This window comes from Coregonus clupeaformis, unplaced genomic scaffold (assembly GCF_020615455.1).
Source record: "Coregonus clupeaformis isolate EN_2021a unplaced genomic scaffold, ASM2061545v1 scaf0248, whole genome shotgun sequence".
In the NCBI taxonomy this organism is placed as follows: domain Eukaryota; kingdom Metazoa; phylum Chordata; class Actinopteri; order Salmoniformes; family Salmonidae; genus Coregonus; species Coregonus clupeaformis.
Genome location: NW_025533703.1, coordinates 64,162 through 90,609, shown reverse-complemented (window position 1 = coordinate 90,609; position 26,448 = coordinate 64,162). Strand labels below are relative to the sequence as shown.

Sequence of the window (26,448 nt, the reverse complement as noted above, 5' to 3'; positions counted from 1 at the left end):
ATATATTTTGACCATGACAGCTTGCTATCTAGGGTTACACCAAGAAATGTAGTCTCCTCAACTTGCTTGATTGCAACATTATTCAGTAATAGATCTAGATGAGGTTTAGGGTTGAGTGAGTGATTTGTCCCAAAAACAAAGCTATTGCTAGTTACCCATTCTAAAACTGACTGGAGCTCTATGTTAAGGGCGTCAGTTATTTATTTTACTGTTGTAGCTGACGTGTATATTGTTGAGGAGTCAGCGTACATAGACACACAGGTGTTATTCAAGGTCAGTGAAGGTCATTAGTAAAAACAGAAAACACTAATGACCCTAGCCGGCTGCCCTGTTGTACACCACACTCAACTGAATTTGCATTAGAGAGTCTTCCATTAAAGAAAACCCCTCTGTGTTCTATTAGATAGGTAACTCTCAATCCATGATAAGGCAGAGGATGTGAATCCATAACACTTACATTTTTTTCGGTAATAGATTACGATCAATGATACCAAAAGCTGCAATGAAATCTAACAAAACAGCTCCCACAATCTTCTTCCTATCAATTTATTTCAGCCAATCATCAGTCATTTGTGTCAGTGCCGAGCACATTGGGTCCAAGCCTATTACTGAATGCTGGTTCTTGGTTTATTTAGGCTCTGTAGGCCTACACCATCAACAACCCCCGCAATGTTGGCACATTCAACTGTGATAGGCTATTGAAATGGGACATTTTTGAAAACCCATGTAGACCTATATGCATAGCTTTTACTTCCTTAATTCACAGCATTTTCTAGTCTCCTCCTCTCTTCTGAGTGTCATCTCCGTCTATTCACAGGGTCTTTGCTATCCAGGCTTCTTGGAAAGTCCTTACCCCATTGAAGATGAAATTGAAAATGGTTAAGGTAAGGGTTAAGGTTAGGTTTAGGGTTTGTTAAGGGTTATGGTTACTGTTAAGTTTAGGGTAAGGGTAGGGGTTAAGGTTAGTGTTTAGGGTAGGGACATCCCAAGGATCCCGGATAGCACTAATCCTATTCACAGTCTCCCTCGGGCATTCCTTGCTCACAATCATCCAATAGCCTGCGGAGGTGGGCGGGAGCTCTCGCACACTGGTCCCCAAGTGCCTGAAGTTAAAACTGTGAGCGCAAATGTCTCATTGAGAATGTCTCTGTCACGTTGATGCATGTATGGAATTTCATTCCGTCTCTCATTCATCGTTCTGTTTCCCCTTCTGTAACGGATTTTAACGGTAGGATATGATAACAACAACATACTGAACACTTCTCCACAACATACCGTGTAAAAGCGTTTGTGTTGGATTATATCCACTGCCTCCCACTATGGTACTATTTTATATATTTATCGTCTTTGTGGCGTCGCTGTCAGGTATCAGCTTGGCTCAGCTCCCAGAGAGCTACGGATTATCTTTCCCGTTGAGGTCAGAACTGTCTGAGGATGCTATACTGGTGGCAAATAACGGAATACGCGTGCCTTTCGGGAGATCAGTTTTCATTGATCCCGTCAATGATTTGGTGATTCAAACGCAACTGGGGGACCGGTGCAGCATCACTGTTCTGGATAACGACCCGCTTTCCCAGAGACCCGGGCACCTCTCTCCCAAAAAGTTTCCGTGTGATTTCGGTCCCAACGACGTCACCTACACCCACTTCGGGTCGAGGAGCCTGGCTGAGGACAGAGTGAGGGTACAGCTCAGGTATGACACTCAAACCGACACCGTTATCATACCATTCATGACGGAGGTAGAAGTGGTTTTTACGCAACTGGAGGTGCTCACCAAAAACATGCCGCTGACCGTTGTTAAACTGAACGGCGTTAGTAATGCCATTGATAAAAATATTTTGGAATTCACTTATGACAGAAACTCTCATAAATGCAAGGTCAATTCTTTAGCGAATGTTAGCGCTCTCCCGAAGTACGGAAGACTTGTAGATGATGGACTCACTAAAATTATGGACTGTGACGAATTCATTCAATCGGACATCCGTTATGAGCACACGTTTGTTCACAAATCCCCCAACAGAGACTACGTGCCCATGGTTGTTCAACTATGTGATAAAGAGGGAAACATACTAAAAGAGGAGTATTTCCAACTGATGATCCGTATCAGGGAGGGAGAGGCAAACACTCCTCCTAAACCCAGTTTCACGGCCATGATGATGATGGAGGTGAGTCAGTTTGTGATGACAGCTCTGACCCCTGACATGCTGGCTGCGGAGGACCTCGAGTCGGACCCTGATGAACTTATCTTCAACATCACCTCACCCCTCTCTTATGAGGATGGTTATATAGTCAGCACGGACGATAGGAACCTGCCCATCACCTCGTTTAACCAGAGAGACCTACGGGACCTGAAGATAGCCTACAAACCCCCGTCCCTGGACTCGGACACGGAGAGGATCTTCCAGATAGAGTTTGAGGTGGTGGATCCGGACGTGGCAGTCTCGGACCCCTTCGCGTTCATGATCGTGGTGAAGCCGATGAACTCGCTGGCGCCGGTCGTGACGCGGAACACGGGTCAGCTGCTCTACGAAGGTCAGTCCCGCCCCCTTTTCTCTACCCACAACCTGGAGATTAGCGACGAGGACGACCTGGACGGTGTTACGGTAACCGTCGTCGACGGGCTCCGTCATGGTGACCTCACAGTCCTGGGGTCGCGCAGGACGTACTTCACGGCTGCCGACCTGAATTCGGGCGTGGTCATCTACCAACACGATGGCAGCGACACGTACAACGACAACATAATCTTCAGGATGACAGATGGCAAGAACCAGGTATTTATCTTATTTATGAAAATGTTTGGAAGTTTTGGGGGTGAATCCCTGGCGGAGTCATTTTTTGAGTACCGAATACTCAAAAAATCAAATCAAATCAATTATTATTTGTCACATGCACCGAATACAACAGGTGTAGTAGACCTTACCGTGAAATGCTTACTTACAAGCCCTTAACCAACAATGCAGTTTTAAGAAAATAGAGTTAAGAAAATATTTAATAAACAAACTTTTTTTTTAACTTTAAAAAACAAAAACAAAAGTAACACAATAAAATAACAATAATGAGGCTATTTACAGGGGGTACTGGTACCGAGTCAATGTGCGGGGGTACAGGTTATTCAAGGTAATTTGTACATGTACAGTACCAGTCAAAAGTTTGGACACACCTACTCATTCCAGGGTATTTCTTTATTTTTACTATTTTCTACATTGTAGAATAATAGTGAAGACATAAACTATGAAATATCACATATGGAATCATGTAGTAACCAAAAAAGTGTTAAACAAATCAAAATATATTTTATATTTGAGATTCTTCAACGTAGCCACCCTTTGCCTTGATGACAGCCTTGCACACTCTTGGCATTCTCTCAACCAGCTTCATGAGGAATCACCTGGAATGCATTTCAATTAACAGGTGTGCCTTGTTAATTTGTGGAATTGTTTCCTTCTTAATGCGTTTGAGCCAATCAGTTGTGTTGTTACAAGGTAGGGGTGGTATACAAAAGATAGCCCTATTTGGGAAAAGACCAAGTCCATATTATGGCAAGAACAGCTCAAATAAGCAAAGAGACAGTCCATCATTGCTTTAAGGTCAGTCAATCCGGACATTTTCAAGATCTTTTATTGTTTCTTCAAGAGCAGTTGCAAAAACCATCAAGCGCTATGATGAAACTGGCTCTCATGAGGACCGCCACAGGAAAGGAAGACCCAGAGTTACCTCTGCTGCAGAGGATAAGTTCATTAGAGTTACCAGTCTCAGAAATTGCAGCCCAAATAAATGCTTCACAGAGTTCAAGTAACAGACACATCTCAACATCAACTGTTCAGAGGAGACTGCATGAATCAGGCCTTCATGGTCGAATTGCTGCAAAGAAACCACTACTAAAGGACACCAAAAATATGAAGAGACTTGCTTGGGTCAAAAAACAAGAGCAATGGACATTAGAATGGTGGAAATCTGTCCTTTGGTCTGATGAGTCCAAATTTGAGATTTTTGGTTCCAACCGCCATGTCTTTGTGAGACGCAGAGTAGGTGAACGGATGATCTCTGCATGTGTGGTTCCCACCGTGAAGCATGTAGGAGGAGGTGTGATGGTGTGGGGGTGCTTTGCTGGTGACTCTGTCAGTGATTTTATTTAGAATTCAAGGCACACTTAACCAGCATGGCTACCACAGCATTCTGCAGCGATACGCCAGCCGATCTGGTTTGGCTTAGTGGGACTGTCATTTGTTTTTCAACAGGACAATGACCCAACACACCTCCAGGCTGTTTAAGGGCTATTTGACCAAGAAGGAGAGTGATGGAGTGCTGCATCAGATGACCTGGACTCCACACCCGACCTCAACGCAATTGAAATGGTTTGGGATGAGTTGGACCGCAGAGTGAAGGAAAAGCAGCCAAAAACTACTCAGCATATGTGGGAACTGTTGGAAAAGCATTCCAGGTGAAGCTGGTTGAGAGAATACTTTGAAGAATCTCAAATATAAAATATATTTTGATTTGTTGAAAACTTTTTTGGGTAAAACTTTTTTTAGAAAAACCCTTGAATGAGTAGGTGTGTCCAAACTTTTGACTGGTACTGTAGGTAGGGGAAAGATGACTGTGCATAGATAATAAACAGTGAGTAGCAGCAGTGTGAAAACAAAGGGGGGGGGGGCAGGGATGTCAATGCAAATAGTCTGATTAATTATTCAGCAGTCTTATGGCTTGGGGGTAGAAGCTGTTAAGGAGCCTTTTGGACCTAGACTTGGTGCTCCGGTACCACTTGCCGTGTGGTAGCAGAGAGAACGGTCTGTAGCTCAATTGGTAGAGCATGGCGCTTTTAACGCCAGGGTAGTGGGTTCGATCCCCGGGACCACCCATACGTAAAAATGTATGCGCACATGACTGTAAGTCGCTTTGGATAAAAGCGTCTGCTAAATGGAATATTATTATTATTACTTGGGTGACTTGAGTCTTTGACAATTTTTAGGGCCTTCCTCTGACACCGCCTAGCATGTACAGTGCATTTGGAAAGTATTCAGACCCCATGACATTTTCCACATTTTGTTACATTACAGCCTTATTCTAAAATTGATTCAATAATTTTTTTCCTTCATCAATCTACACACAATACCCCATAATGACAAAGCAGGAACAGGTTTTTAGAAAATTTTGGAAATTTATTAGAAATAAAAACACTGAAATATAACATTTACATAAGTATTCAGACCCTTTGCTCAGTACTTTGTTGAAGCACCTTTGGCAGCGATTACAGCCTTAAGTCTTTTTGGGTATGACGCTACAAGCTTGGCACACCTGTATTTGGGGAGTTTCTCCCATTCTTCTCTGCAGATCCTCTAAAGCTCTGTCAGGTTGGTTGGGGAGTGTCACTGCACAGCTATTTTCAGGTCTCCAGAGATGTTCAATCGGGTTCAAGTCTGGGCTCTGGCAGGGCCACTCAAGGACATTCAGAGACTTGTCCCGAAGCCACTCCTGTATTGTCTTGGCTGTTTGCTTAGGGTCGTTGTCCTGTTGGAAGGTGAACCTTCGCCCCAGTCTGAGGTCCTGAGCGCTCTGGAGCAGGTTTTCATCTTTCTGTACTTTGCTCTGTTCATCTTTGCCTCGATCCTGACTAGTCTCCCAGTCCCTGCCACTGAAAAATATCCCCACAGCATGATGCTGCCATCACCGTGCTTCACCGTAGGGATGGTGCCAGGTTTCCTCCAGATGTGACACTTGGCATTCAGGCCAAAGAGTTCAATCTTAGATTCATCAGACCAGGGAATGTTGTTTCTCATGGTCTGAGAGTCCTTTAGGTGCCTTTTGGCAAACTCCAAACGGGCTGTCATGTGCCTTTTACTGAGGAGTGGCTTCCGTCTGGCTACTCTACCATAAAGGCCTGATTGGTGGAGTCCTTCACAGATGGTTGTCCTTCTGGAAGGTTCTCCCATCTCCACAGTGGAACTCTGGAGCTCTGTCAGAGTGACCATCGGGTTCTTGGTCACCTCTCTGATCAAGGCCCTTCTCCCCTGATTGCTCAGTTTGGCCGGGCGGCCAGCTCTGGGAAGTCTTTGTAGTTCCACACTTCTTCCATTTAAGAATGATGGAGGTCACTGTGTTTTGGGGGACCTTCAATGCTGTAGACATGTTTTGGTACCCTTCCCCCAGATCTGTGCTTCGACACAATCCTGTTTTGGAGCTCTACGGAAACTTCCTTCGACCTCATGGCTTGGTTTTGTCTCTGACATGCACTGTCAAGTGTGGGACCTTATATAGACAGGTTTACCACAGGTGGACTCCAATGAAGTTGTAGAAACATCTCAAGGATGATCAATGGAAACAGGATGCACCTGAGCTCAATTTCGGGTCTCATAACAAAGGGTCTGAATACTTATGTAAATAAGGTATTTCTGTTTTTTATTTTTAATAAATGTGCAAAAATTGCTATAAAACTGTTTTCACTTTGTCATTATGGGGTATTGTGTGTAGATTGATGAGGGGGAAAAAATATTTTATCCATTTAGAATAAGGCTGGAACGTAACAAAATGTGGAAAAGGTCAAGGGGTCTGAATACTTTCCGAATGCACTGTAGGTCAATTTTTAGAGCCTTCCTCTGACAACGCCTAGTATATAGGTCCTGGATGGCAGGAAGCTTGGCCCCAGTGATGTACTGGGCTGTACGCACTACCCTCTGTTGGATGCTGAGCAGTTGCCATACCAGGAGGTGATGCAACCGGTCAGGATGCTCTCGATGGTCAAACTTTTTGAGGATCTGGGGACCCATGACAAATCTTTTCAGTCTCCTGAGGGGGAAAAGGTGATGTCGTGCCCTCTTCACAATGTTCTTAGTGTGTTTGGACCATGATAGTTTGTTGGTGATGTGGATTCCATGGAACTTGAAACTCTCGACCTGCTCCGCTACAGCCCCGTCAATGTGAATGGTTGCGTGTTCGGCCCTCCTTTTCCTGTAGTCCACAATCATCTCCTTTGTCTTGCTCATGTTGAGGGAGAGGTTGTTGTCCTGGCACCACATGGCATGGTCTCTGACCTCCTCCCTATAGGCTGTCTCTTCGTTGTCGGTGATCAGGCCTACCACTGTTGTGTCATTGGCAAACTTAATGATGGTGTTGGAGTCGTGCCTGGCCATGCAGTCATGGGTGAACAGGGAGTACAGGAGGGGACTAAGCATACACCCATGAGGGGCCCCCGTGTTGAGGATCAGCGTGGCAGATGTGTTGTTGCCTACCCTTACCACCTGGGGGTGGCTCGTCAGGAAGTTCAGGATCCAGTTGCAGATGGAGGTGTTTAGTCCCAGGGTCCTTAGCTTAGTGATGAGCTTTGAGGGCACTATGGTGTTGAACGCTGAGCTGTAGTCAATGAACAGCATTCTCACATACAGTGGGGAAAAAAAGTATTTAGTCAGCCACCAATTGTGCAAGTTCTCCCACTTAAAAAGATGAGAGAGGCCTGTAATTTTCATCATAGGTACACGTCAACTATGACAGACAAAATGAGGAAAAAAAATCCAGAAAATCACATTGTAGGATTTTTAATGAATTTATTTGCAAATTATGGTGGAAAATAAGTATTTGGTCAATAACAAAAGTTTCTCAATACTTTGTTATATACACTTTGTTGGCAATGACACAGGTCAAACGTTTTCTGTAAGTCTTCACAAGGTTTTCACACACTGTTGCTGGTATTTTGGCCCATTCCTCCATGCAGATCTCCTCTAGAGCAGTGATGTTTTGGGGCTGTCAATGGGCAACACGGACTTTCAACTCCCTCCAAAGATTTTCTATGGGGTTGAGATCTGGAGACTGGCTAGGCCACTCCAGGACGTTGAAATGCTTCTTACGAAGCCACTCCTTCGTTGCCCGGGCGGTGTGTTTGGGATCATTGTCATGCTGAAAGACCCAGCCACGTTTCATCTTCAATGCCCTTGCTGATGGAAGGAGGTTTTCACTCAAAATCTCACGATACATGGCCCCATTCATTCTTTCCTTTACACGGATCAGTCGTCCTGGTCCCTTTGCAGAAAAACAGCCCCAAAGCATGATGTTTCCACCCCCATGCTTCACAGTAGGTATGGTGTTCTTTGGATGCAACTCAGCATTCTTTGTCCTCCAAACACGACGAGTTGAGTTTTTACCAAAAAAATTATATTTTGGTTTCATCTGACCATATGACATTCTCCCAATCCTCTTCTGGATCATCCAAATGCACTCTAGCAAACTTCAGACGGGCCTGGACATGTACTGGTTAAGCAGGGGGACACGTCTGGCACTGCAGGATTTGAGTCCCTGGCGGCGTAGTGTGTTACTGATGGTAGGCTTTGTTACTTTGGTCCCATCTCTCTGCAGGTCATTCACTAGGTCCCCCGTGTGGTTCTGGGATTTTTGCTCACCGTTCTTGTGATCATTTTGACCCCACGGGGTGAGATCTTGCGTGGAGCCCCAGATCGAGGGAGATTTTTAGTGGTCTTGTATGTCTTCCATTTCCTAATATTTGCTCCCACAGTTGATTTCTTCAAACCAAGCTGCTTACCTATCGCAGATTCAGTCTTCCCAGCCTGGTGCAGGTCTACAATTTTGTTTCTGGTGTCCTTTGACAGCTCTTTGGTCTTGGCCATAGTGGAGTTTGGAGTGTGACTGTTTGAGGTTGTGGACAGGTGTCTTTTATACTGATAACAAGTTCAAACAGGTGCCATTAATACAGGTAACGAGTGGAGGACAGATGAGCCTCTTAAAGAAGAAGTTACAGGTCTGTGAGAGCCAGAAATCTTGCTTGTTTGTAGGTGACCAAATACTTATTTTCCACCATAATTTGCAAATTAATTCATTAAAAATCCTACAATGTGATTTTCTGGATTTTTTTTTCTTATTTTGTCTGTCATAGTTGACGTGTACCTATGATGAAAATTACAGGCCTCTTTCATCTTTTTAAGTGGGAGAACATGCACAATTGGTGGCTGACCAAATACTTTTTTTCCCCACTGTAGGTGTTCCTTTTGTCCAGGTGGGAAAGGGCAGTGTGGAGTGCGATTGAGATTGCGTCATCTGTTGGGATCTGTTGGGGCAGTATGCAAATTGGAGTGGGTCTAGGGTTTCCGGGATGATGGTGTTGATGTGATCAATGACAAGCCTTTCAAAGCACTTCATGGCTACTGACGTGAGTGCTATGGGGTGGTAGTCATTTAGGCAGGTTACCTTCGCTTTCTTGGGTACAGGGACTATGGTGGTCTGCTTGAAACATGTAGGTATTACAGACTCGGTTAGGGAGAGGTTGAAAATGTCAGTGAAGACACTTGCCAGTTGGTCCGCGCATGCTCTGAGTACATGAACTGGTAATCCGTCTGGCCCCGTGGCCTTGTGAATTTTGACCTGTTTAAAGGTCTTGCTCACATCGGCTACGGAGAGCGTGATCACACAGTCATCCGGAACAGCTGGTGCTCTCATGCATGCTTCAGTGTTGCTTGCCTCGAAGTGAGCATTAAAGGGATTTAGCCCGTTTGGTAGGCTCTCGTCCCAATGCTTCTCTACTTGGCACTGTGATAGACTAGCGTCCTGTCAAGGGGGTGTACATGTACACTAAGCTGCCTCACGCTACAGAAACAGGAGGTAGGCTCCTGCCCTTTGGGCCATTCTGGCTTGGACAAGGCTTTACCATCTTAATTTCAAAATTTTTTGTGTTCTTTTCATTCATACTTTATCAGTCCAGGACCTACGTTTTTTAAAGTATGTTGTGGTGTCACTGTTGTTAGTAATAAGAGGGGGATCCAGTGTACTGTGTATTTCTATAGACTTTATTGAAATAAACCTTTCTCTTGCTCTCTCTCTCTCTCTCTCTCTCTCTCTCTCTCTCTCTCTCTCTCTCTCTCTCTCTCTCTCTCTCTCTCTCTCTCTCTCTCTCTCTCTCTCTCAGGTGGAGTTTCTGTTTCCCTTGACAATTGTTCCCACGGACGACGAGCCTCCCATCATCAATGTCAACACTGGCCTGGTGCTCTTCAAGAACCAGATTATGGCCATCTCTCCTCTGATGCTCAGCGCCACTGACATCGACTCGGAGGATTCCACGATCAAGTTCATGATCGAGCCGCCATTCTCGACCATCGGGGTGGTGCTGCTGAGGCAGTCCGACGCCCCAGAGGACCCAGAGTCGTGGAAGTTCAATGCTGAGGATGAGGTGTATGAGAAGGAGGTGACAGAGTGGCTGCAGAAGGACATCACAGATGGGAAGGTGTTCTATAAACACACCGGACCACAAAACACTGACACGGTCATAGACCAATTTGTGTTCAAAGTCCATGACGACAACGATCCGCCTAACGAATTGGGCGAGAGCACGTTCATCATCAGGGTTCTACCCATCGACGATGTTCCCCCTGAGCTGTTTCCCGGTACCACGCTCCAAGTGACTGTTCAGGAGTACCAGCTGACTCATTTCGGTAAGAACGTGCTCCGCTACACCGATCTAGACTCTGAGGATCGCGACCTGAAATACACAGTGATCCAGCCGCCGACGGACACAGACGAGAACAGCCCGGTGGTGTTCGGGTCCATTGTTCTGACCGAGAGCCCCGACACTGAGGTCAACGAGTTCACGCAGGCTCAGGTTAACCACCACAAGATCTCCTACAGTCCTCCCGACCAGGAGCTGGGCATCACAGCTCACATCCTCCAGTTCCGGTACTCCGTCGAAGACACGGCCGGGAATAGCATAGAGGGGGCTTTCAGGATTTTCCTCCAGCCAGTTAACAACAAACCACCACAGATCACTAATACTGGCTTTTCTGTCTTTGAGCAAGGCATGCATGTTATATCCAGTGCTGAGTTGGACACATCAGACCCTGACACAGACAGTAAACAGATATTGTTCACCCTCAGCCAGCCTCCGCAGCACGGCCAACTCCAGCATGCCTTCTCAGACCTACCCAAAGGGGGTGCTTTCTCCCTAGAGGACATCTCGGACAGGAAGATCACATATGTCCAAAACGGCGACGAGACGGTGAGCGACGTGTTCCAACTCGACATCAGCGATGGACTCCACGTCGTCACGGTGAAGGTCAGAGTCGTTGTGAAGCCCATAGACGACGAGACACCGACTGTCAGTTTACCGGCCGGGGCGATCGGGTCACACATGGACGTCCTGGAGAATGGAGCTACGGAGATCACCACAAGCGTCCTCCAGGGGCGGGACGAGGACACCGACGACCTCCAGCTGACCTTCATCATCGAGGATGCGCCCATGTTTGGAGACATCCTGGTTGCCGGGGCGCCCGCCGTGAAGTTCACCCAAGCCGACATCATCAACGGTTTAGTGATGTACGCCCACACGGGCGGAGAGATTGGCCTGATGTCCATCAAGGACGGCTTCAACCTCACCCTAACTGACATGTCAGATGACTGGTCAATGGGCGGGAACAAGGTCAACGGTGTCCACGTCCGCGTCACAATCATTCCCGTCGACAACCAGGCCCCCGAGGTAACCGTGGGTGACCAGTTCAGCGTCATCGAAGGAGAGAAGTATGCCATCGGAGCACAGTATTTAAATGCTGAAGACAGAGACACTCCCAGTGATGATATTCTCTGCACCATCATCGTCCAGTCAACGTCTGGTTATGTGGAGAACATCTCCCCAGCTCCTGGATCAGAGAGTTCACGGTCAGGGATTGCAGTCAGCGCCTTCTACATCAGAGACGTCAGAGAAGGACATGTGTATTATGTTCAGAGTATCCACAAGGGGGTAGAGCCCGTGGAGGACAGGTTCACATTTAGATGTTCCGACGGTATCAACTTCTCAGAAAGGCATTTCTTCCCTATAGTGATTATTCCTGCTAATGATGAAAAGCCAGAGATTTACTTGAGGGAGATAGTTGTGATGGAGGGGATGAATATAGTCATAGACACTCATCTCCTGAACGGAGCAGACACTGATTTCCCAGCAGAGGAGCTGACTTTCATCATCTCCAAACCGCCCAAACACGGCTTCATCCTCAACCAGCTAGCCACAGGCTCAGTCCCAGTCATAAACTTCACCTTAGCGCAGATCGGGGAAGCTTCCAGTATAATCTACGAACATGACGACTCTGAGACCACCGAGGACAGCTTTGACGTCATTCTAACAGACAGGAAATATTCGGTAGAGAAAACCGCCATGGTTATGATCATCGCCCTTGATGACGAGACCCCGAGAATGCTGGTCAATCACGGTCTGGAGGTGGAGGTAGGTGAGACGAAAGAGATCAACAACAAGGTCCTCAAAGCCACAGATCTAGACTCGGATGATGGAGCGTTGACCTATGTGATCTGCTTCGGTCCTGGTCAGGGTCTTCTTCAGAGGAAAACCCCATCTGGTTCTCTAGAGAACATCATGTTAGGCATGAACTTCACACAGAGTGATGTGGACGAAGGGTCGATCGTTTACACACACAATGGTCAGGAAGGCATCCGTGACCTGGTCAAGTTCGACATCACCGACGGCATGAACCCTCTGATCGATCGTTACTTCTACATCACCATCGGGAGCATCGACATGGTCTTCCCAGACGTGGTCAGCAAAGGAGTCTCTCTGAAGGAAGGCGGTAGAGTGACATTGACCACAGATCTTCTCAGTACTAGCGATCTCAACAGTCCAGATGAACATCTGGTGTTCACCATCACCAGAGCTCCAGTTAGAGGACACCTGGAGTGTACTGATACACCAGGGATCCCCATCGTGTCGTTCACCCAACTCCAGCTGGCTGGCAGTAAAGTCTACTACATCCATACCTCGGACGACGAAGTCAAGATGGACAGTTTCGAGTTTGAGGTAACCGACGGTTACAACCCGGTGTTCCGTACGTTCCGAGTCTCTATCATGGACGTGGATAACAAGAAACCAGTTTTAACGGTACACGGACTCGTGGTCACCGAGGGGCAGAGTAAACTCCTCACGCCATTCGAGCTGACCGCCGAGGACCAGGACACAGCTGACCGGTTGTTGAAGTTCACCGTCACCCAACCACCGATGCACGGCAAACTCCTCTATAACCACACCTTACCGGTCACCATCTTCACCAAGCAAGACCTCAACGAGAACCTCATCAGCTACAAACATGACGGCACAGAGTCCTCCGAAGACTCCTTCTCATTTACTGTGACCGACGGGACTCACACCGACTTCTACGTGTTCCCCGACACTGTGTTCGAGACGCGGCGCCCCCAGACGATGAAGATCACGGTGGTGGCCATAGATAACGGTGTCCCCCAGCTGGTGGTGAATAAGGTCGCCCCGACACTGAGTATCCTGTCAACGGGGCACCTGGGGTTCCCCATGACCTCCAAGGTTCTACGGGCGTTAGACAGGGACAGCGTTCCGGCTTCCTTAGTGTTCCACATCACCACGGAACCCAAGCATGGTTACCTCATCAACCTGGGAAAAGGGAACGACTCCATCGAGACCTTCAGTCAAGGTAAGACACCAGCCAATCTGTATTATTAGTTATTGACTGCTTGATCGATTGATTGATTTGGGTATATGATTTCTTATCACTTAGTTATGTTGATTGATTGAATGAGTGATAGATTAATTGATTTATTGATAGATGAATTGATTGATTGATTGATTGGTAGATGCATTCATTGATTTATTTAATTTATTTCATAAAACAGTTGTTTATTTACTTTGAGGTTTTGTTCAAATCTATATGGCATATTCAAATCTATATTTAAAACCGCTACTATTGGTAAGTCTTTGTCTTGGAAAGTCGGAATCTGAAACCACAATGGTACAAACACAGCTCAGCATTCATTTACATTTTAGCAGACACTCTTATCCAGAGCAAATAGGGTTAAGTGCCTTGCTCAAGGGCACATCGACAGATTTTTCACCTAGTCGGCTCTGATCCAGCGACCTTTCGGTTTCTGGCACTACGCTCTTAACCACTAAGCTACCATTCACACATGTATTCAAACATTCCCTCTGTTCATAATGACTAAATAATGACTTACTCACACAATGCATTACAAAGATTTGATTTAGATCGGGATAGTTATTAATCTAACTGGCAAGTGCTGGCTGTGGAATTTAAATGTTTAATCTGTAGCTGTAATTTAAATGTTAGTTACAGCCTTGCTCATCAGAGTTTGATTAACAGGGGAAAATAGAGGCTGCGGTTGCACGTTAGCATAGCAGACCTGGGTTCAAATACTATTCAAAATCATAGACTTAAGCTGGGCTTGATTGAGCTTGTCTTAACCCTGGTCTGGCAATCCAGGCAGACGAAAGCAAATTCTCAAGGTATTAAAAATATTTCAAATATTACATGACCTCAGGTCTGCATGGTAGTAGCACCATGGTTTAACCGTGGCAGACCTTGATGGGTTTAATTATTTTTGCAGCACACCTAAAATGTCCCCATTAATTAAATTTAGTGGTAATGACCTCCATCTCATCTGATCCGTACTGCAAATCATCTATTTTCTTTGATATTTTTTTTTACTGATTAAATAGGGTCCAAATGTCCAAATCATCCGAAAGTATCTAAAAGTGATTGTGAAGTCACTTACAGGTGTTTTGAACATGATGCGCGACAAATGCTAATATCGGACCCATGAATTGAATGGGATTTGTGCCAAAAATGCTAAACACGTTAGCATGTGGAAACCGTGCCAGGGAAACTAAACGAAAGTGTGGAATGCTGTCATATCTTGTCGATAGACTGCTTACAGGGTAAGGAAACCAATATGTCATTTTTGTAATTTGGGTGAACTATCCCTTTACGCATTATGTGGCCTATTTATTGCCTTACCTCCATAACTTGCTACATTTGCACACACTGTATATATATTTATTTCTGTTGTATTTTTGACTTTGTTTTGTTTTACCCCATATGTAACTCTGTGTTGTAGTTTTTATCGCACTGCTTTGCTTTATCTTGGCCAGGTCGCAGTTGTAAATGAGAACTTGTTCTCAACTGGCTTACCTGGTTAAATAAAGGTGAAATAAAAAATAAAAAAATTATGATTAATTTGTGTGTACCCCTTTAAGAGCATCCCGCGAAAATGCACTACATTTATTGTAATTTTTTTTATTGCTCTGGCAAAATAGGTCTTTAGTTTTGAACAGTTTGTGCTAGAGACGAGTGGTTTCCTGCTTTGTAAAGGTGCAACCCCATACAAAGACATGCTCCGTTTGTTTCTATGGCAGAGGCTGTGGTACAGTAAGCCTTAATCAGACTTGCCTGTGCTAACGTTTATCACATGATAAGTTAAGTTGTATAAATGACTTTGATCTTGATGCACGCCCCTCAAATTATACCAATGTAACAACAACCTGACAACACTTGAAACAACAATACAGATCTAACCATTTAATGTATTATCTGAGTACCCACATTTTTAAAAAAAGACTACAGTTTACTATAGATTAGTACTACAGTACTTGCTATATAATTATATTGTAAACTGTGGTATACTGTAGAATGCTATACTACACACTGTAGTATACCTTGATTGTGTGTAGTACTTACTATATAATTTTGTAGTATACTGTAGAATACTATAGTAAATACTACAGTATACTACAGACCACAAAAACACCATAGTAAATACTGCAGGAATGTCCGCAAAAACACTACAGTAAATATTACAGTAATGTCCGCAAAAACACTACAGTAAATATTACAGTAATGTCTGCAAAAACACTACAGTCCACAACGACACTACAGTAAATATTACAGTAATGTCTGCAAAAACACTACAGTAAATATTACAGTAATGTCTGCAAAAACACTACAGTCCACAACGACACTACAGTAAATATTACAGTAACACTTTTTTTAAAAAGCAAAATTTTAAAACTGCGGACTTGAGCAAAAACACCACAGTGAATACTATAGTATTTAACCATAGTATACTATAGTATTTAACCATACTATACTGTAGTATTTAACCATACTGTACACTGTATATATATTTTCTGTTGTATTTTTGACTTTATGTTTTTTACCCCATATGTAACTCTGTGTTGTTGTTTTTATCGCACTGCTTTGCTTTATCTTGGCCAGGTCGCAGTTGTAAATGAGAACCTGTTCTCAACTGGCTTACCTGGTTAAATAAAGGTGAAATAAAAAAATAAAAAAAATACTATACTGTAGTATTTAACCATACTATACTGTAGTATTTAATACTATACTATAGTATTTTTCATGTGGGCGGCACTAGTGCTCCCATGTACATTCCACAGCTCAGGTTTATAAAAATTATCAAGACTAGAAAAGGTTTTGCGGCACACCTGAGAGTTCCTCAAGGCACACCAGTGTGGGGAGATGTTTCATTCTGGGCTGCATCACAAATGGCAGTTCAGTACAGTGGCTTGTTAAATGAGACGAGTAAAGTAAAGGATCATGGGTAGGAGGTCAGAGTAGGTGGAGGTGTAGGTGTGTGTGTGTGTGTGTGTCTCTGTGTGTGTGCGTGCGTGTGTGTGCGTGCATGATTGTGTGTGTATGCGAGACGGCAATCAATCGAATAATGTAAGCTAATTCTCTGTAAAACCCTTTAGAAGTGTAGTGATCTGTGTCTAATGTGACATGCTGAGTGCGTTGAGTGAACACATTGTAGAGACAAGTCTAGGATTGAAACCCAGTCGTACTAGGGACGTGAGGAGACAGACAGAGCTGTGGAGGGTTGTGCTAAATGGTATACGGCTATGATAAAAAAAAAGTTCCATGTTCGAGTCGTGTCAGGAAGAATTATTGCATTTTTTGCTAACCCTAACCAATTTTTCCGAACCTGCTACGTTCATTATCCTAACGTGCTGCAAAGTTTCTACTAACATGCTACGAAAAGTCAATTTTGTCCGTAGCTGCATACCATCTAATCAAAATCGCTGTGGAGGGACGCCAAGACTAGGAACATAGTTAGGCAGACAGACAGAAGCAGAGGCTTTCCTTTCTGGAAGACAGAAAACTCTTCTGACAGCCACCAGAGTGTCACTGTGTCTGGGAAAGGGAGAGAGGGGAGAAGGGGGGAGAGAGAGAGAGAGAGAGAGAGAGGGAGAGACAGAGAGAGAGAGGGAGAGGGAGAGAGGGAGAGGGAGAGACAGAGAGAGACAGAGAGAGAGAGAGAGAGAGAGAGAGAGAGAGAGAGTAGAGAGAGAGAGAGAGAGAGAGAGAGAGAGAGAGAGAGAGAGAGAGAGACAGACAGAGAGAGAGAGGGAGAGAGAGGGAGAGACAGAGAGGGAGAGAGAGAGAGGGAGAGAGAGAGAGAGAGAGAGAGAGAGAGACAGAGGGAGAGAGGGAGAGACAGAGGGAGAGAGGGAGAGAGACAGAGAGAGACAGAGAGAGAGAGATAGAGAGAGAGAGAGAGAGAGAGAGAGAGAGAGAGAGAGAGAGAGAGAGAGAGACAGAGAGAGAGAGACAGAGAGAGAGAGAGACAGAGAGAGACAGAGAGAGAGAGAGAGAGAGAGAGAGAGAGAGAGAGAGAGAGAGAGGAGAGACAGAGGGAGAGAGGGAGAGACAGAGAGAGACAGAGAGAGACAGAGAGAGAGAGAGAGGACAGAGAGAGACAGAGAGAGAGAGAGAAAGAGAGACAGAGAGAGAGACAGAGAGAGAGAGAGAGACAGAGAGAGAGAGAGAGAGAGAGAGAGAGAGACGGTGAGAGAGAGAGAGAGAGACAGAGAGATGAAGGGATAGATGGAAGAAGAAGAGCAATAGATGAGAGAGAGACTCAGCAAACATTCTCATCTGAGGAAGCAGCGAGGCGGAAGAGACACTCTTTCTTTATTTATCTCTCCTACTTCCCTGGGTTGGTCCCGCGATGCACCTCGCTAAATATTTGATGACCTTAGTGCCCTATGGTTCAAAATGTTGACTTCTAGTTCTGCCAGGTCTTTCTGCCTTCTGCCTTACGTTAGTATCCTTTTAGATCTGCTATATCTTGCATTGCAGCAGGGTCTCAATAGTTTAAACTAACTCCCTCTCCTCGTCTCCTTTTAGATCTGCCATAGCTGCATGCCTTACATTGAGGTTGTGTCTCAAAACGTCAGAGTAGCTTCCTCTCCTTGTCTCCTTTTATATATTGTCTCCTTTTTTATCAGGTCTCTGTGCCTTGTGATAGGGCCTCGTCTCAATACTTCTAGTTCTGCCAAGTCTCTGTGCCTTGTGTTAGGGCCTCGTCTCAATACTTCTAGTTCTGCCAAGTCTCTGTGCCTTGTGTTAGGGCCTCGTCTCAATACTTCTAGTTCTGCCAAGTCTCTGTGCCTTGTGTTAGGGCCTCGTCTCAATACTTCTAGTTCTGCCAGGTCTCTGTGCCTTATGTTAGGGCCTCGTCTCAATACTTCTAGTTCTGCCAGGTCTCTGTGCCTTGTGTTAGGGCCTCGTCTCAATACTTCTAGTTCTGCCAGGTCTCCGTGCCTTGTGTTAGGGCCTCGTCTAAATACTTCTAGTTCTGCTAGGTCTCTGTGCCTTGTGTTAAGGCCTCGTCTCAATACTTCTAGTTCTGCCAGGTCTCCATGCCTTGTGTTAGGGCCTCGTCTCAATACTTCTAGTTCTGCCAGGTCTCTGTCCCTTGTGTTAGGGCCTCGTCTCAATACTTCTAGTTCTGCCAGGTCTCTGTGCCTTGTGTTAGGGCCACGTCTCAATACTTCTAGTTCTGCCAGGTCTCTGTGCCTTGTGTTAGGGCAGGGTTCTTCAATTCCGGTCCTGGAGGGCCGAAACACCTCTGTTTTTCATCCTCTCCTTCTAATCAGGGGCTAATTCAGACCTGGGACACCAGGTGAGTGCAATTAACTACCAGGTAGAAATAAAAAACAGAAGTGTTTTCGGCCCTCCGGGACCGGAATTGAAGAACCCTGTGTTAGGGCCTCGTCTCAATACTTCTAGTTCTGCCAGGTCTCTGTGCCTTGTGTTAGGGCCTCGTCTCAATACTTCTAGTTCTGCCAAGTCTCTGTGCCTTGTGTTAGGGCCTCGTCTCAATACTTCTAGTTCTGCCAAGTCTCTGTGCCTTGTGTTAGGGCCTCGTCTCAATACTTCTAGTTCTGCCAAGTCTCTGTGCCTTGTGTTAGGGCCTCGTCTCAATACTTCTAGTTCTGCCAAGTCTCTGTGCCTTGTGTTAGGGCCTCGTCTCAATACTTCTAGTTCTGCCAAGTCTCTGTGCCTTGTGTTAGGGCCTCGTCTCAATACTTCTAGTTCTGCCAAGTCTCTGTGCCCTGTAGCTTTCTACTATGTGTTACTCTACTACTATGACAGCTTTGCCAAGAATGTGCAAAGCTGTCATCAAGGCAAAGGGTGGCTATTTGTAGAATCTCAAATATAAAATACATTTGATTTGTTTAACACTTTTTTGGTTACTACATCATTCCATATGTGTTATTTCATAGTTTTGATGTCTTCACTATTATTCTACAATGTAGAAAACAGTAAAAATAAAGAAAACCCCTTGAATGAGTAGGAGTTGTAAAACGTTTGACCGGTAGTGTATGTGTTACTCTACGTCTATGTGTTACTTACCTTTGAAGGGTTATTCCTAGAACATTCCTATTGGAGTCCAGACAAATATTTTAACTTTTAATCGGCCACAACCTGCATTCAGAATGAATGCCAGGATAGTACATTCTATAAAAACACTACAGGATAGTACATTCTGTAAAAACACTACAGGATAGTACAGTCGACTGAGGGTGGGTGCTGAGGAGTATTTCTGTCTAAAATAAAGCCCTTTTGTGGGGAAAAACTCATTCTGATTGGCTGGGCTGGCTCCCCAGTGGGTGGGCCTGGCTCCCAAGTGGGTGGGCCTATGCCCTCCCAGGCCCTCCCATGGCTGCGCCTCTGCCCAGTCATACGAAAACTATAGTAGGGCCTAAAGAATGTATTTATATTGACTGATTTCCTTATATGAACTGTAGCTCAGTCAAATCTTTGAAATTGTTGCATGTTGCGTTGATATTTTTGTTCAGTATATATACTACAGTTATTTTATTCTGCTATATGTATTCTATAGTTAACTGTAAATACTGCAGTGAATACTAAAGTATTTATACCATAGTATACTATAGTATTTTTTTCAATGCAGTACTATTACTCTCAGTTTCCTGCTAGCAGATTAAGTCTAGTTCTAGTACTAAAATTCACTTTCAGTGGATTCTTGTTAAACATTTTTAGTTGAACCTTTTTATTCTCTGTTGAACCTTTTTTGTCCAGTGGTTTATTTAATCTGGGTCCTGGAACCGTCATGCCAGGTTTCCCAGACATAGGTTAAATAGATAGTACGCCATAAGATTTTGCAAACTTTCTTTTGGCAGTAGTTCAAGAGCCAAAACTGGTCCCATATCTGTGCAGATATGTGCTGCACATCATTGCGCTCTCTCAAATCAAATCAAAGTTTATTTTTTTCTAACTGGTTTACAGATGTTAAAGCAGGTGCAGCGGAATGATCTATCTCTGCTGTGTGTGCGCGCTCAAATGGCGAGGGGCTGAAGCTCATTGGCTGGAACTCAAATTGCTAGGGGGCTGGCCCACCGGGGGAAAATGTATTGAAAAATGCACCAAACAGCTTCCAGAAAACAGTTGCTTTCAAACTAGGGATTTCGTGGCTAATTTAAGTAAAATAGTAATTCTGCTCATAGATTCTGCATGTATGAACCAAAGTACCGGAGCATGTCTTTATCTCTGTTAAAAAATCACTTTCAGTTTTTTATTCTCTATTGAACCCAAAAGCAGGCTTCATTATTCTGTCTCTGGATAACTGGCCCTCAGAGTTGATAAACCCACGCTGGGGGGTGATAAGAAATGGAATCAGCAACTCAGTGTGATACGGGAGAGAGAAACACACACACACACGCACACACACACAGGATTGAAGAGGCAGAGACCAGCTGTTACTGCAGAGCTGATTGAAAGTGGGACAGCTTCCATCTTTGAACAATGATATGGGAGAGAGAGAGAGAGAGAGAGAGAGAGAGAGAGAGAGAGAGAGAGAGAGAGAGAGAGAGAGAGAGAGAGAGAGAGAGAGAGAGAGAGAGAGAGAGAGAGAGAGAGAGAGAGAGAGAGAGAGAGAGAGAGAGAGAGAGAGAGAGAGAGAGAGAGAGAGAGAGAGAGAGAGAGAGAGAGAGAGAGAGAGAGAGAGAGAGAGAGAGAGAGAGAGAGAGAGAGAGAGCTTCCGTCTTTAAACACTGATATAACAGAGAGAGAGATAGATAGAGAGAGAGAGAGAGAGAGAGAGAGAGAGAGAGAGAGACAGCTTCCGTCTTTAAACACTGATATAACAGAGAGAGAGATAATCAGTGGGTGAACCAGTCTTAAAGGGCAATTCCACCACTTTCAACCACATCTCCAGCACCAGTGTCTACATATGAGAAAACGGCGCATTTCTACGTTGTGTTAAAAACAATATAAAGTAAAAAAGTTCCACCCGGTGACATTTTCAAACGCTATGCGATATACACTGAGTGTACAAAACATTAAGAACACCTTCCTAATATTGAGTTGCACCGTCAATTCAGTCTCAATTCGTCGGGGCATGGACATGGCTGGATGTCCTTTGGGTGGTGGACCATTCTTAATACACACAGGAAACAGTTGAGCGTGAAAAACCCAGCAGCGTTGCAGTTCTTCACACACTCAAACCGGTGCGCCTGGCACCTACTCCCATACCCCGTTCAAAGGCACTTAAATATTTTGTCTTGCCCATTCACTCTCTGAATGGCACACATACACAATCCATGTCTCAATTGTCTGAAGGATAAAAAAATCCCTCTTTAACCTGTCTCCTCCACCCTTCATCTACACTGCTTGAAGTGGATTTAACAAGTGACATCAATAAGGGATCATAGCTTTCACCTGGATTCACCTGGTCAGTCTATGTCATGGAAAGAGCAGGTGTTCTTAATGTTTTGTACACTCAGTGTATATACTGTATATATATAGGTAACTTCCTAAATAAAGAAAACACTTGATTAAATGAGGGATACAAAGTATATTGAAAGCAGGTGCTTCTACACAATCTGGTTCAAACAGTAGGACCTTTTGTTTTTATATGTTTAACCACAGACCAATGCACTTCTTTCACATATATAGACACTGGTTTGGTGCTAGAGATAATGAATATTAGGTTAAAAAAAAAACTGTAATGCTTATTCGCTTCAAATAGCATTTGAGGATATATTCGTACGCAGTGTGAAATCTTTCATGAAAGCTTTTTTGCAATATCATAAACGTCTGAGTTGACAGCTCATGATGTTCAAAACTGTTGTTTAAACTGTATCATATAATTTATTCTTTGTAATAAAGTCAGTGTGTAAAAATAGAATAGTTATGAATAATTGTGTTAAGCACTTTTTTTTTTTTTTTTTACTCAAGCTGTCAGCTTTGTACAGTAAATATGCAAAATAGTAAACCGTTTGGAGAACAAAAACAGATGCTGTGTTCGGAGGACCAGACAGGATGCTCTTCCAAATGCACTAATAAGGAAGTAACCAACCAATGCTTTGGAAAGTACTGTAAAACTTCAATTAATAGCCCTGGCGTTCATTTGCTTCAATCACTGAACACAACAGGCACTTATTAAAGACAGGCTTCTATTTCACCCAGGCGTCTATTTCCTTAATGCAAACCGCTTTTGCTCACTAACATTTTGAAAAGACTACCTCACTGACCAGTATGACCAGTATGAGCATTAAAATAACAAAACCATCGCAGATCAGACTTGCAAAGACTAGGCAGTCCATCATACAACCCCCAATTTCACGCTTCAACGCCATGGAGAGCCGTACTGGTAGCTTTCATTTGATGTAGTGTTTTGATGTAGTGTTTTGATGTAGTGTTTTGATGTAGTGTTTTGTTTTTGGTTAGCAACGATGAAAGAATAAATACAAAATATTTTTAATGCACATGGGAATATCAGAGCTGTGTCCATGTTGACCTCGTAAACAATTTTATTTAGACCCGGCGTTTATTTGAAAAAGGCATTTATTTGTGCCGATTCCCGGCGATTTAAAAGGGACAGGTGGCTATTTGAGACTGCTTTAAAAATTGAAGTTTTACGGTATGCACATTTATTGAAACCCATCGCCCCTTGAAGAGTAGCGTGGGCCATTAACGACGCCTCTGCCATGTTTTAGCATCTCTCTCGTCCTTATGAAGCTGTTTGAAAATAATATAAGTATCAACTGTTTAAAATATCAAGGTCAAACGTCTGGAACATAAAGCACAATTAACCGGTGGTATTTTAAAAGAGCTGCGTTTTTTTTCCATTATTTTCACATCAGCTGTTGTCAAAGCAACACATACACTGAACTAAAATATAAACACAACATGCAACAATTTCAAAAGATTTTACTGAGTTACAGTTCATATAAGGAAATCAGTCAATTGAAATGAATTCATTAGGCCCTAATCTAATGGATTTCACATGACTGGGAAAAGAGATATGCATCAGTTGGTCACAGACACCTTAAAAAAAAAAGCTAGGGGCGTGGATTTAAAAAAAAACTGTCAGTATCTGGTGTGACCACCATTTGCCTCATGCAGCATTGAGTTGATCAGGCTGTTGATTGTGGCCTGTTGAATGTTGTCCCATTCCTCTTCAATGGCTCTGTGAAGTTGCTGGATATTGGCGGGAACTGGAACACTTCGATCCAGAGCATCTCAAACATGCTCAATGGGTGACATGTCTGGTGAGTATGCAGGCCATAGAAGAACTTGGACATTTTCAGCTTCCAGGAATTGAGTACAGATCATTGCAACATGGGGCTGTGCGTTATCATGCTGAAACATGAGGTGATGGCAGCGGATGAATGGCATGACAATGGGCCTCAGGATCTCGTCACGGTATCTCTGTGCATTCAAATTGCCATCCATAAAAGACAATTGTGTCCATTGTCCGTAGCTTATGCCTGCCCATATCAAAACCCACCGTCACCATGGCGCACTCTGTTCACAACATTGACATCAGCAAACCGCTTGCCCACACGACGCCTTGTACGCTGTCTGCCATCTGACCGGTACAGTTGAAATCGGGATTCATCCGTGAAGAGCACACTTCTCCAGCGTGCCAGTTGCCATCGAAGGGGAGCATTTGCCCACTGAAGTTAGTTATGACGCCGAACTGCAGTCAGGTCAAGACCCTGGTGAGGACGACGAGCATGCAGATGAGCTTCCCTGAGATTGTTTCTGACAGTTTGTGCAGAAATTATTTGGTTTTGCAAATCTGTAGTCAACAAATTCAATAAATATATCACTTTCCAAAACAAAAGCAGTTCATACCTTCTCATATAATGTTAAAATCCTAGAATATGTGAAGATGTGCTTTTTCTAAAGATTGAAGGAAGGGGTGAAGGTGTGCATTTTCTAAAGGTTGACATAAATGTTCAAGGATCTACAGGAGTACACACAAAGTATGCACATACTGTCCATACCGATAGAAATACATAATCCCATAAAACAGCTTTTTATTTGATACAAAAGCCAATACCTCACACATCTATAGTGTAGACAAGGAGAAGACTCTACATTGAAAACGTTTGTAAAAAGAGTGTGCTAGTTTCTTTTCTGTTCAGAAAACAGCTTGTCATTAACATGTTCTCCTACCCACTTCCTCTTCTTCTTCTCCCTTCTCCTCTTCCTCCTCTTCCTCCTCTTCTTCTTCCTCTTCATCCTCCTCTTCCTCATCTTCATCCTCTTTCTCCTCCTCCCTCCCCCCCTTCTCTTCTCCCTCCTCCTCCTCTTCCTCCTCCTTCTCCTCCTCCCTCCCCCTCCTTCTCTTCTCCCTCCTCCTCCTCCTTCTCCTCCTCCTCTTTCTCCTCCTCCCTCCCCCTCCTTCTCTTCTCCTCCTCCTCCTCCTCCTCCTCCTCCTCCTCCCTCCCCCCACCTTCTCTTCTCCTCCTCCTCCTCCTCCTCCTCCTCCTCCCTCCCCCTCCTTCTCTTCTCCTCCTCCTCCTCCTCTTCCTCCTCCTCCTCTTCTCTTTGTAGCTGACATTGATGACCTGAAGATCTGCTATGTGTTAAGAAATGAGGAGAACGCCACTACAGACCTCTTCCTCTTCTCTGTTGAGGACAACGGTAAGACTGTCACCCTGTTGACTCACACACACACACACACACACACACTATGCAGTCCACTCAGTACTGCATATTTTCAGCAAAATATTAAATGCTGCATTTCTTGTTGGTTGTCTCCTGTATGGTTACCAATTTGTTGTCATGGAAATAGAGATGTTGTTATAATTGATTGTGGATAAAGAACATTATGTGAATAGCTGGAGGTATGCGCTTAATATTGAAACAGCAACGAGAAAAAATACAAATCAGCAGGAATATTGATGAACACATGAGACTCTAAGACATGTAGACGTGTACTGTACTGTCATCAAAGCACCTCAACAAACTAACAGAATAATCTGTTGTCAATTCTCTATACTGTTGGTTCTGTCACTTAGCTATGTTTTTTTAAGCTATTGATACGCACGAGTGCAAGCGCGCGCACACACACACACACACACACACACACACACACACACACACACACACACACACACACACACACACACACAATTGTGTCACACACTCTGTAAAAGAAGTGAACAAAGCAAGCATTCAAAATGGAACGAGTGTCAGGGAAAATATGACAGGGTGTCTGGGAAAATATTTTGGGTAAAAAGTACATTATTCTCTTTAGGAATGTAGTGAAGTAAAAGTTGTCAAAAATCGAAATAGTAAAGTGAAGTACAGATACCACAAATAACTACTTAAGTAGTACTTTAAAGTAATTTTACTTAAGTACTTTACACCACTGCTGTCTTGACCGCATCAAACCGAGAGAAGCTAGTTAAGCTAGCTAGCTAACGTTAGCTAGGTGTCACGGTTTCGGCCGAGGCTGCTCCTCCTCCTTGTTCGGGCAGGCTTCGGCGGTCGTCGTCCCCGGAATACTAGCTGCCACCGTTCGATGTTTCATGTTTGTTTGGTTTTGTCTGTTTGTAACACCTGTCCCTTGTTAGTGTTTGATTGTGTTCCCTATTTAGTTTCGTAATTTGGGTCAGGTGTTATGTGTGATTGTTTGTGTCAGCTTTTTCATGTTGATGGGGTTTTTCTCTCATACTGTTGTTTTTGAGAGTCTGCACTGCGTGCGCCTTTTCTTGTTTTACGCACTGTTGTTGTGTGCGTTTAGTCGCTCTTGCCTCCCGGTTGGGTTGGCTATTTCTCCTGTCTGGAGTTGTTTTCACCACTAAAGACTGTTGACGAACACTTTTGTGCCTGCGCTTGATTCCCTTCACCACATCCACACTCAGCGTTCTGACACTAGGCTAATTGAGACTACAGAACTTGAACTGTGCGCTTTCTCCCCTTCCGAATCCTACAGTAATTAACAACCACTCCATTCATAAGATGGCGCCGGAGGAGATGGCTGCCGTTTTACGGCCCTCTAACCAATTGTGCTATTACAGTGGCTTGCGAAAGCATTCACCCCCCTTGGCATTTTTCCTATTTTGTTGCC

The 26,448-nt window shown here is 44.2% G+C and overlaps 1 protein-coding gene across 1 annotated transcript; it reads left to right on the top strand.

Annotated features, from left to right (window-relative positions):
* Nucleotides 1-1,319: 1,319 nt before the first annotated feature.
* LOC123484262 (FRAS1-related extracellular matrix protein 2-like) lies at nt 1,320-25,016 on the top strand (the record flags this gene model as incomplete). Its single annotated transcript, XM_045214396.1, has 3 exons — nt 1,320-2,771; nt 9,905-13,433; nt 24,927-25,016. Coding segments are annotated over exons 1-3 (5,071 nt in total), but the record flags the coding sequence as incomplete, so codon positions are not given.
* Between the last annotated feature and the right edge of the window lie 1,432 nt (nt 25,017-26,448).